The following is a 12,489-nucleotide window of genomic DNA, read 5'->3' on the forward strand; positions in this document are numbered from 1 at the left end:
TCTCCCGCTTTTAATCTCCTCTTTTTTTTCCTCTTAAATTTCTTCATTTTTCCGGGGGGTCAATAATATATCTTTTCCCTTTCTCCAATCTCTCCTGCACGTTTCTCAAAACCCCGCCTGTTCCCCCAAAAAATAATTAAAAAATCACTTTTTTTCCTCCCGGAGCGATAAATGCAAATAATGATGATTTAAAAAAGGAAAAAATCCGAATCGCTCTCCCTCGTCAACAAAGCGCGCCCCGGATGATGCGTGTGCTGGTGCCGTCACGGTGGACTCGTTAGGGTTTCCCCGAGCCCGACCCGCCCGCCAATTCGACCTCCTCCCTCCGCCCGCCGGCCGCCGCGGACCGCCGACCCGCATGTGCCCGGGTCCCGGTTCGGATCTCGATCCCAGCACCGGATCCGCCGCCCCAGCCCCGGATCAGCTGCTCCGGCGACGATGGCGTCGAAGGCGTCCTCGCCTTCCGCCTCCGCGAACCGATTGGACGCCCCGGCGGATCCGCCGGTACGCGCGGCTCCCCCTCCCTTCCTATGCTCTCTCCCCATCTGTGGACTGTTTGGAAAAGAAACGGACACTGCCGGATGCGGATGCGCGGTCGTCCCGGTTTTTCCGGGACCTGCACTGATGCGCTCTTCCGGCGATCTGGCTCACCTCTTCCCGTTTCTTGATTTTGGCCGGAATTAGCTGAGCCGGCTTGCGTTGACTTTTCTGTTTGAGTCGGAGTTCGCTACTTTTTCGTGATGGTTTTGGGCTTTTCAGTAGAATGTAGGTCGTTAAGATGAGAGATAATGGCTGCATTGTCGTGGAAATTCATCTCCTTGAGGTTTTGGAAATTGGTTCTTTTTCTTTGTCTTTTATTTTTATTTTTATTTTTATTTTTATTTTTGACGAGTGAAATTGATTCTTATCGAGCAAGCGGCGTTGACCCGACAATTCCCCGCGTCGCAGTGATGATCACGTATTAATTGGGGTGAATGTGATCATTCGGGTTCTTTTTTTGCGGCTCGCCTGATGTGGGAAATTTCTGAGTCTGTAAGCTTGAGATACTGAAGTAGTAGGAAATCTCTGTGATAATTCAAGGGGATTGTGTAGGCGGTGGACTTGTTATCGCATCCTTTCTTTTGCCTTTTTCTTCTCTGTGTCAACCTCGATATTGCATTCTCGACGTAGTTTAGACGGCCTGGTAGTTGAGGCTGTAGCATGAGGGCTTGGCGTCGAATTATGCTCTTAAGCCTACAAGAGCAACATGTAAATAGTGGGAAACAAAAAATATTCTATTCTGGGTGCAGCTGGTATGCCTGGCAAGTTAATTCCTTAAGGGGCTGCGTTGTTTGTTAAGTACAAAGTTTTTTGTTCAGATGAAGTCTTGCAGCTGGAGACTTACTTAGATGTCATTCACTTTTGTATTCTTTAGTCTTCTTCGTTTCTTTTGTGGTGTGTATGTTTGTACCCTTCTCCACCCTTTGTTATCTGGGTGCTTACTTCCATATAATGACTATGAGAAGTTAACAATTGGAGGGTAAGTAACGTTGCTGTGTTTTCTTATTCGTGTCGATCATATATATGGAACTGAGAATTTATTTACCCACAAGCCATTTTTTGTTGTTCAGTTCATTGAGCATTGCACGAATCTTGGTTTTCCGCAGGCTCTAAGGTCACTTGAAACAGTTCCGGCTGTCAAGGAGATAGCAAATGCTATTGATGTTTTCAAGAAACAAGTTGCTGCTGACCGGGCTGTTATTGTAAAGGTACGCCGTGATGGTACTTTTGTTCTTTATTATGTTCGCTCATTATGTTCTTTAGCAAAACCCAACATGATTTCCACATAATTTCTATCCCTATTTTTGTTTTCCAGAAAAGAATTGAAGAAAACAGACGGGAGCTGGCAGGTGTTACAGACCAGATATTTAATTCTTCTAAGCAAAGAAATGATCATACATGCGATAACATCACTAGTAATAGTGTAGACCTACTGACAAAGAGGCAAGCAGATGCACTTGGCATGCAAAATGGTATTGATGCAAGCAATGGTGATAGAGATAGCAATAACTACCTGGAGGATGCTCATGCTTCTACAGCAGTTCTTCTTGGATCTAGTATTCCCGTGAAGAATGCTGTTCGCCCGATCAAGCTCCCGGAAGTGAAAAGATTACCCCCTTACACAACGTGGATTTTTCTGGACAGGTTAGTGAGATTGTGATTTCTCTTCCCTGTCTGGGATTTCTTCCTCTCTGATTTTTCCACCCTACATGCGCTAAAACTGTATGGCTTTTTACCATTTCCTAAGTTTAATAAAGTTATAATAAGGCTTTTGCTCTCTGGGTTATCCTCAATTGATTCTGTATTAGAAGAAAGTAATTAAAAGGGCTGGACATTTTCTAAGTCTGAACATCAATTGGCATCATTCCATAGACACTCTAGTCACCCCCTCTTTGGTGAAGTTGCTAAAATTAATTGTTGGCTCATTTTTTAGATTACTTTCTTTACCTTGTTTACTCTAGTGCAGAAATCAGAGAATGACCGAGGATCAGTCGGTTGTGGGTCGAAGAAGAATTTATTATGATCAGAATGGCGGGGAAGCACTTATTTGCAGTGATAGTGAAGAGGAGGCAATTGATGAAGAAGAGGAAAAGCGAGAGTTTGTGGATTCTGAAGATTATATTCTTCGGTTGGTATAACTAATGTTTTTCTCTGTCATCTTCTTCTGTGTTCATATTAAGTTATCTAATTGTTCTGGAGTTTATGTTTTGGCTAGTTAGGGAATTATTCTCCTTGTGATGCAGGGCTTAGACTTCAGGCATTGACCTTCATCTGATTCCCATATATAGAAACCTCATTCACTGGGATGCCCTGTCTGTCTGGCCTTGTTGTCTGGTTGGGCAAGTATCCTAGGATGGTATTTTCTCTATATAATTGTTAGTTTTAATTTATAAAAGACCAAGAAAAGCTTTCCAAGGTGCATACTTGGATCTACTCAGACCGAGTGTCTAAGATGTCAATTCTAAGCAGTACCCTCATTTTATGTTCAAAGGTATCATAGCATAATTCACCAAAGCATCTTTATTTGGTTTTTTAAATACAAATTTCAGTCCGCCTTTCCGGGCTCTTTTTTTGCATGGAAAGTGTTTTGTCAGCTTTCTTTTTTTTGTTCCCACTCTGACAATGTTTAGAGAAGACTAAGTGCCTTATTGGGTTGACTGTGCCTTTTGGCCATAACTTTTTGATTTTAGTGGTGGGATTCTAGCTTAGCTGTGGCTTTTATTCAATAAACGATCTCGGAAACGTGAATTTCAATTCGTCCTATGATTTATTGTGGATGATTGTTATATTCGCTATTTCAAATATTTATGAGGGTTCATACCACGAAAAACTCCAAATTGGTACACCTGTAACAAATTTACCTAACTAATTTTTTTACCACAAAAAACCCCAAATTGGTACACTTATGACAAATTTACCCCAAACTAATTTTTTGACTACCAAAGACCCCAAACTGGTCACTTCTGACAAATTTACTCTTCGTTAAATTAGATTTTTTTTTGGTAAGGTTTCGTTAAATTAGATTAATACTACAAAAAATCATAAATTGTTAAATCTGTGACAAGCAAAGGGATAAAACCCGACACTAGTACACTCGTCAACTGAAACGTGTCATCTAACTCAGCAATTTGATGGTTAAATTTAACGCAAACTAACGGCAGGTAAATTTGTCACAGGTGTACCAATTTGGCCTTTTTTGTGGTAAAAAAATTAGTTTAGGATAAATTTGTCATGGGCGTACCAATTTGGGGTTTTTTTAGTATTAACCGTATTTATGGACATGGAGATAAACATCGAAGTTTTTTTGTTTTGGTCTTAATTCCTTAAGTGAGAGCTAAAGAACTAGGATTCCCCATTTCTTCGTTTATGGCTTCTCCTGCCTCACACATTAAACATGGGTAGTTGCTTCCGATGGAAAATGGCATATCATTGGGTGGAGATTATTTCTCAGTTGTACTCTTGAATTGGTTTTGGAATCTCTTTCAGTTTTTCTGTCTGTGCAAATTTCAAATCTTGATGCTAGAATGAACTTCCCTAGTATCTGCTCATCACATTTTACATTGATTGTCCTTTCAGCAGCTGACATTTGTATCTAATTGGCATCGCCTATTTTAGGAAGGATTTTTTTGCTACATTTTAAATATTTGGAATTGTACTCTTCTTTCTGCCAACAGATATGAAATAGGAAAAATATTGGAGATTGATATCTTCTTCTGATTTTTTAAATTTGCCAGCATGACCATCAAAGAACTTGGTTTATCTGATCCGGTTCTGGAATCATTGGCAAGTTGTTTATCTAGAAGCCCTTCTGAAGTCAAGGTATGAGCATAAATAATATAAACAATTCGCTGTACTCTGATGTTTTTCTACATTCATCGTACTTCTCTTTTTTGTGATTATGAAAAAAACTGGTCATTGTGTAAACTTTGGTCCAGCTGTTGCCCATTTGCTTTCTGCTGGCTTTACAGAGAAATGAAACACCATCAAACATCTTATACAGGCAAGATATGAAGTCCTTACTAAGGAAGAGAAGGATGTAGGTGGCTCTAAGAATGGGGATAACGAAGAAACCTCTCAGACAATGAGTTCTTTTCTTGATAAAGATCTTGATGCCGCTCTAGATTCTTTTGACAACCTGTTTTGTCGCAGATGTCTGGTAAGTGATCTCTCCTGCATTTGTCATATCTTTCTTTGTGCTATTTCATTCTATCACTCAGGATGTCTCTTTTTTCATGTATTTGCAGGTTTTTGATTGCAGATTACATGGATGTTCTCAGGATCTTGTGTTACCGGTAAGAAACTCACTTGGAACTATTTTTCCTGAATCTTTTATCATCTTTTTACCAGTTTTCTTAGTTTAAGCGAAAGTACATCTTAGTCGTCATTGTTAATCTTCTTTATTAGGTGGATAAACAGCCTCCATGGAGCCATACTGATGAAGAAAATATACCATGTGGTCCTCGTTGTTACAAATCGGTATGCATTGAGTATGTCAATGCTTTGTTTCTAGCATGATGAGAGGAAAATAGTCCAGTTGTTCATCATAGTTCTTTTTCTTACAGGCTTTGAAGTTAGCAAAAGGTGCACCAATGAGCTCCCCTGGGTCTGGCGATCCCGAAGAAAAATCAAATCCTTCATCTAATGGCTCTAAGTCTCATGTTCTAACTAGGAAGAAATCTGCCAGCTCATCCGATAGGACGCGGTTGAAACAATGTCAGAGTGAAAGTGCATCATCTAATGCAAAAAATGCCTCGGAAAGCAGCGATTCAGAGACAGGACCCAGGCAGGATGCTTCAGCACGTGTTTTGTCTCCTCGCAAGACTAAAAGTGCCGGAAAAGGCGGACTTCGTAAGAGGAACAGCAAACGAGTTGCAGAGCGAGTTCTAGTTTGCTTGCGTAAAAGGCAGAAGATGATGGCTTCTGATTCAGATTCTATTGCAAGTGGAAGCCTTCTTTCAGGAGACATGAAACTCAGATCCAAATTGCAGAAAGAGAATGAGGATGCTGCTTCTTCTTCGCAAAAGAAATTAAAGTCTCCAGTGATTGGCAGGCCAAGAAGGAAGGATGTAACTATTGAGGAAAGTCACAACTTAGTGCAGGGTGAAGTTCCCGATGCCCCATCAAGTGAAATGACTATCGATCCCCCTCCAACTAATAATAATGATACCTCAAGAAAAGAAGAGTTTGTTGATGAAAATACATGTAAACAAGAACTAAGTGAGGATAGATCATGGAAAGCTCTTGAGAAAGGCCTTTATGAGAAAGGGTTGGAGATTTTTGGTAGGAACAGGTCTGTAGATGTTATGCTATTAATTGGCCTTTTTGATATCCACCATTCTTTCATCCTTTTTTTTGTCTCTTTCACTAGAGCTACTACTTTGCTAAGCGAGGTATATAGACTGCTGGAAACTGTAGGTAGTGCTAGAGACATTTTCTGCAGGCATTTTATTGATTGCTCACTGAAGCATCTTGTTGCTTTCTCCCTTTTGCTGTGCAGCTGCCTGATTGCTAGGAATCTCTTGAATGGTTTGAAGACATGTCAGGAGATTTTTCAGTACATGAATTGTTCTGAGAACAAGCTAATATGTCAAGGTGGTGATGCTGCTAATTATCTCGGTGAAGGCTATCCTAAGTTTGACAGTAATGGAAACGTGGTTGGTATCTTTCCTTTGATTGCCTTGGTTTGTTGGGATTTTCCATTGCTTTGCAAGTAATCTCTGCTTCTTGAATGGAACCTTGACTGGGATAAGTAATTTATAGGTCCATCTTGAACCAAGAAGAAGATCAAGATTTTTGCGTAGGAGAGGCAGAGTGCGCCGTTTGAAATATACTTGGAAGTCTGCTGCCTATCATTCGATTAGGAAAAGGATAACTGAGAGAAAGGATCAGCCATGTCGGCAGTATAACCCATGTAACTGCCAAACTGCATGTGGTAAGCAGTGTTCCTGTCTTTTAAATGGAACCTGCTGTGAGAAGTACTGTGGGTGAGTCCTTTACTAATGCTTTTATTTTTTTCCTTTCTTTATATCCTCTTATCAGAAATGTTATTCAGGGGAGATAACAACTCAATATAGGTAAAAGGATAGAGTAGAATGAACAGAGAATGCAATTTCTCATGGAATTAATATCTTGCTTGCCTGGAACTATGGATAGATGTTTTGTTAGATAATTCCTTTGTTACAGGCCCTTTGTTGTATTCATACTGTCAACTGGTTCGAAACAGATGTCCAAAAAGTTGCAAGAATCGATTCAGAGGCTGTCATTGTGCCAAAAATCAATGTCGGAGCCGGCAATGTCCATGCTTTGCAGCTGACAGGGAATGCGATCCAGATGTTTGCCGAAATTGTTGGGTCAGGTACATATGAATTTAGATGCTTATGCATTGTTGATTTTCGCTGTTTCTTTCTATACTGCTTTTTAGGTTTGGAGAGATGGAATCTTAAGGCCTGTTTTGTATGCAAAAGTTTTCAAAATCTTCTGTTTTCAGTTCATTTGTGAATGAAGACAGTGCAGCGAATGTGCTTGGCAGAATTTTGAAAAGCAATTTATATTTGACAAAAGGTAAACTGATTCCAAATTGGAAACTATAACGGCTATCATTGTTTTCATTCCATTTGAAAATAAAAACAGTCCAGAAAATGTGTTTGGCGCAACTTTGGCAAAATTTTCGAATGAAAATATAAGAAACTATTTTTAAAAATTGAAGCTGTAAAGTGCAAACAACTTTTTGTTGTTTTGATTGCTTCACTTACTGAACATGTTTCTCAAGAAAATAGAAAGCTGTTTTATTTTCATTTTTTAGGGAAATGAAAACTGAAAAGTGTTCTTCAAACCAAAGGGGCCCTTATGCCCTAGAAGACTCGCATAACAATGGTTTTGGCTTTATTTGAGCACAATGAAATATAATAATCTGGTTTTGCTGTGACCTCATATGCATAGTATCATATTAACTGTTGAAGATTTACTTTTTCTGGTCCTTGTAATGTCTAGTGAAGCCTCTAGCCAAATACATGCTCGAGAATTCAGAATTATCTGTTTACATGTGTTGCCTGCTGTCATGCTGTTGCTAATGCCGGTTTAGTACGGTTGAAGCCTGCTATAATATTCTCTATTTCCATAAGGTATTTAAATAGTTGGGACAATTGTCTGCTTTCTCGGGAGCATGACCCTGTTGGACTTTTATGAGAGAACAAGAACTTTCGTTTGTTCCAGATGAGTTGTCTTTGCAACAGGATCCATCTTTCTTTTCCATGAAAAATTTTGGTTCTTGGGACTATTCATTAGAGGGGAGGCAATTGCTTAGCAAGATCAACCAATATTAACTTGATATTGGAAGCAAGTGTCATTTGTCATAATAGTATACACAGCAGTCCTTTAATCCATGCCAAGACTTTCCTTTCTGTTTTGCAGTTGTGGTGATGGAACTCTTGGTGTGCCTAATCAAAGAGGTGATAATTATGAATGTAGGAACATGAAGCTGCTTCTTAAGCAACAACAAAGGGTAAATGGCAAAACTCTCTCTCTCTCTCTCTCTCTCTCTCTTTCTTGAGGAGCAATAGGAAAGAAAGGATAATGCCCCGAGGAGACGGGAAAGATGGTTGATGTAACCCCCTTTCTGAGAATTGAAGTCTGAAAAACAAAATAGAAAAGATAGGTCTTAAACAAAAATTGACAATTGTGGTGAACCTTTCACGGTAGCATATGTACACCCGCAATAAGTAGGTCACCAATCCCATGCTTGGGAATTTGGCGGTGACTAGATCATGTTTTCCTTGAGTGTTATCGACTAAAATGTCAGTTGATGAACAATAAAGATGGCATTCCAGCACTTCATGAAATGGAAAGCTCCTGCCATTGCCATGATGTCCGGTAACAATTCGGAGCATTAGAGGTGGTAACCAGTGCGTTTTAATTGGGCTTTACGTTGTCAGCACACTGACGGTAGGACTAGGCATAGAAGCTACTGGAGTTTGGTTGCTATGTTTCATGAAATACACTAAAGCTTGACTCCTGTACACTTTCAGGTTTTGCTTGGGAGATCTGATGTGTCTGGCTGGGGAGCTTTCTTAAAGGTAAGTTTCAAATACTAACCTCATTTTCGATCTTCGGTGTGTCTTATTGTATTTCTTGGACTACCTTGCAGAATAGTGTCAGCAAACACGAATATCTTGGCGAATATACTGGGGAGCTAATTTCACACAGGGAAGCTGATAAGCGTGGAAAGATTTATGACCGTGAAAACTCATCATTTCTTTTCAATTTGAATGATCAGGTTCCTCTACTTTTGGATTTTGATTAGACTCAACTGGATTTCCTCTTTATTATACATTATCGTGAACTGCATTACTTCACCACATGCAGTTTGTTCTTGATGCTTATCGAAAGGGTGACAAATTGAAGTTTGCTAATCACTCTCCTGATCCTAATTGCTATGCTAAGGTACCTGCTTTTACTGTATTTGCCGTTGGAGCTCTTCGTACTAAAATCTTGTGTGACCTGGAAAGACTGGCTCCTTTTGTTGTTGGAGTAGAGATAACTGGCTTGCATTTTGAAAAATTCTACATCATTTCCTTTGTAAAGTCGCATCTGGAAATTGTTGCAGGTTATAATGGTGGCAGGGGACCATAGGGTGGGAATATTTGCCAAGGAACGAATCAATGCTGGGGAGGAGCTATTTTATGACTATCGTTATGAACCAGACCGAGCGCCTGCCTGGGCAAGGAAGCCCGAGGCTGCCGGGTCTAAAAAGGATGAAGGTGCTCCTTCAAGTGGTCGGGCAAAGAAGCTTGCATAAAAAATCATTTTTAACTTGCAAGTCCAAATTTTTGTCATTCTTTTACAGGTAGAAGTGTCATTCTTATTGTCTGTGGAGGAAAGGAAGGATGATTCTCGATTATTTTGTTGGAGTGGCCATTGCCAGCTCCATAGTTAACAGTGATTCTTTCCCTGATTTATGTCCATGCAAGTAGAGATGACCTCGAGAAGTAATTTTTACAAGTGATCTCACCGAGCCTGTGAAGTAAAGCTGTTGACACTTCAACATTGGTGAGAAATGAGTTTCAGTCCTGACCTCGGAGGGAAGGGCAAAAGAAACAAGAAAGGGAAAAGTACATACATCTGACCGTGAAATGGCGAACTCAACATTCGTTTAGGGATTTGCAATCTCGCTAACAACTCCTTGGGCTGTCATTCTGTCGATGTCTTTTGTAGGGACGATTGTTGTTAATGGAAGGTTTTATTTTTTGATTAGTTGAATTGCCGTGCATTGTTTTCAGACTTTCAACATTCTAAACGATGGCGCACATACAATGTGAAATGAGCATCACTTTTGTGTCCTTTACTTTCTTCTCCTCTTGATATCAGGCCTACTTATGCATATCCTTCGATTTGCTGTGACTGAAAGTGACTGAGTTGACGCGGCAAAGTACTCTCGCGATACATTGGTTTGGGGTCCTGTGCTCCTGTGCAATGCATCTTGATTACTTCAAGTATCGTGAAGTCCTGTAGTGCAGTGTATGACTATACTGAGTAGAGGTGAATGGTTTTAGGTTCTGTCTAGGTTTCACTTGGAACCTATCTATCAGAATAGGTTTCCTAATTTTTGAAATCTGGTATTTAGCTTACATACTCAGGAATTTAAAACCTATTCTGTCACAGGTTCCAGAGTCTATTTAAGTTCCACCTGTACTCTTAATTGGCCGATTGCAATGAATCATTACCTCTAATGATTACCATTTGTTACAATCTACTAATTACAATTCATGTTTAGACAGACAAATAATATGAAATATTAACAAAATAAAAATTTTGTTAATGGATATCGCAGGAAATGAAATCTCATACTAGTGGTTTCAGATTACACTTATCATTGGACATCATGGAATGCTACAGGATTGCGCGAAAACATAGAACAAAGAGAACACCAAAATTCGTTTAAAGTTCTAGGTTTCACTTGGAACTTGCTCGGCGAAACAACATTCACCTAGATTTTACCCTGCATATTCTAGAACTAGACTGGTTCCCATCAGTCCGGTTCTCAGGCTCTCATTCTACTTTGGAACCATGCTTACCCCTAACATTGAGTTTTTGACAAGCCATTTGTGTGTCTGGTTCATCGAATTTCTTTCCAGAATCTCAACATACTTAAGCATCTTTCTTGAGTCTCAACGAAGAAGATGATAACGAAAATGGGAAAGCCTGGTGGTGTTGAAAGTCAAAATATAGTCATACCATTCTCTGGACAAAGCAAAGACTAACATTCCGGGGCTTAATCTGCTTTGTGACATCATACAAGGGCGAAGATTTAAGCAGGCTATTGCTTTCGGAATTGAAAATGTCATAAACTCTATCGAGTTTTCCAAATATTCCAGAGCTACGACGAGTTAAACCATATTAATACTCCACCCCAGTCCTAACCATCAAGCTTAGCATGTAGCACGCAAGGCATTTCTTACAAATTTAAGCAAAGTGCGCCACAAGTAATCTTATATAAGCTAAATTAAATTATAGCGTGTTCCCTAAGATTAATGCTTTCATTGTACAACTTTCAAATTGTCACCAGCCATGGCCAAACAATAGTAATTAAATCTTTTAAATCAAGTATGCTTGAAATTCTGGCTCTATCACTTGATTGATTGTGACGCTTTCGAACAGATCGAGCTTGTATTAGTCTTAGCTCCTTGTCTTTTGTTACTTCTTGATGAAGCCCTTCTTAAACCTAATGCAAAAAAGAGTAATTGGCACATTCCCAGTCCGAATGATGAAATTCATTATTTTTTCCTCATGTTAATACCAAACAATAGTTGAGTCTTAACCCACTCGTCGTGACTCAAGCACGGAGTGATTCGCATTATCCGACAAAAACGAACAACAAACAACTGCCCATTGAACTGAACTCACATCAGTCCGATCTGATTCACTGCTTATCAGGCATAGAAGAAGTTTTTTGGGAGGTTAGTCAGCTTATGAAGGAAGCGTAGGCCGATCTCCGCTTTTCTTTAGATCTCAAAGTGGCCAATTGCAATAGAGAGACAAATAAGGTGGCGGACTGAATTGCAACAATTCAATGAAAGAAAAGTTTTTCTTCTAATCGGATCTTATATCCCCTCAAGCCCTTTGGGCATTGTTATATTTTGAACCTGCACCTATATTTACACATCATTTATCTTAATGAAATGAGAACTATATGTCAAAAAAAAAAATTGAAATTGATGGCTGTGAGTTTGGACAAATGGACGATGAGAGAGTATTTACATGTGTATCCTCCATTAAGAGCCGCAACCAACCTGCCTCCACCATGTGAGTGGCACTCGACCTTAAACCTCGCCTAACGACAAAACAAAGAATGAAAAAGAAAAGAAACCACCGCCCAATGTTATCTTAAATACATAGCAGCATGTGTTTTACTTGGTGTTCAACTAAAGATTGATGTTGGGTGTTCAAGAAAATATGACAAGAACCTACCAAGTGTTTCAATAAAGTAATAATATCACAAAAATCCTGAATTATGCCCGCTGCGATATTAATACTCCAAACTTTGTTTTTTCTTATCGCGGATATCTTGAATGTTGTATCGGTGTGACAATGACACAAAAAAGTCTGGGATATTGATGTCTGAGTGGGTGTGGTTTATTAATTTTTTATATAGGCAAAGGGTAATTTTGTCACACCAGTATAAGTTTGAAGGTTTTTGTGTTAAAAAAAATTATGGTATTGATGTCGGAATATGCATAATTTAGGTTTTTTAGTGGTATTTTTCCTAATTAAATCTACCATGCAAATCTCACTTTCACATAAAAATATGGGCTTAATTCCCTAAAAAAATCATAACTTTAGATCTAATCCCAATTCTTTTCCTAATGTTTTTTTGTCTAAAAAAATCAAGAATTTTACTATAATCCCAAATTTGCCTCTGCATCCAAAAATCGCTTTTAGCTATCAACATCAGGC

The 12,489-nt window shown here is 39.3% G+C and overlaps 1 protein-coding gene across 3 annotated transcripts; it reads left to right on the forward strand.

Moving 5' to 3' along the window:
- Window positions 1-209: 209 nt before the first annotated feature.
- LOC115692534 (histone-lysine N-methyltransferase CLF) lies at window positions 210-9,789 on the forward strand. 3 transcript variants are annotated; one of them, XM_056315410.1, is made up of 17 exons: window positions 210-504; window positions 1,647-1,748; window positions 1,856-2,184; window positions 2,507-2,668; window positions 4,275-4,359; window positions 4,541-4,696; window positions 4,785-4,832; window positions 4,945-5,016; window positions 5,088-5,830; window positions 6,038-6,194; window positions 6,301-6,524; window positions 6,764-6,895; window positions 7,951-8,041; window positions 8,565-8,612; window positions 8,684-8,812; window positions 8,902-8,979; window positions 9,143-9,789. In XM_056315410.1, exons 1-17 carry the CDS (start codon window positions 439-441, stop codon window positions 9,332-9,334), a joined length of 2,814 nt encoding a protein of 937 aa, XP_056171385.1. In that variant the 5' UTR covers window positions 210-438; the 3' UTR covers window positions 9,335-9,789. The 3 variants fall into 3 exon arrangements, with proteins under 3 accessions (XP_056171385.1, XP_030475274.2, XP_056171389.1); XM_030619414.2 differs by having other exon boundaries at window positions 5,103-5,830; XM_056315414.1 differs by lacking the exons at window positions 210-504; window positions 1,647-1,748 and having other exon boundaries at window positions 2,050-2,184; window positions 2,502-2,668.
- Window positions 9,790-12,489: the final 2,700 nt, after the last annotated feature.

Source organism: Syzygium oleosum, unplaced genomic scaffold, assembly GCF_021117445.2.
Source record: "Syzygium oleosum isolate NSW1041296 unplaced genomic scaffold, Sole_v2.1 Sole_v2.01, whole genome shotgun sequence".
NCBI classification, from domain to species: Eukaryota; Viridiplantae; Streptophyta; class Magnoliopsida; order Myrtales; family Myrtaceae; genus Syzygium; species Syzygium oleosum.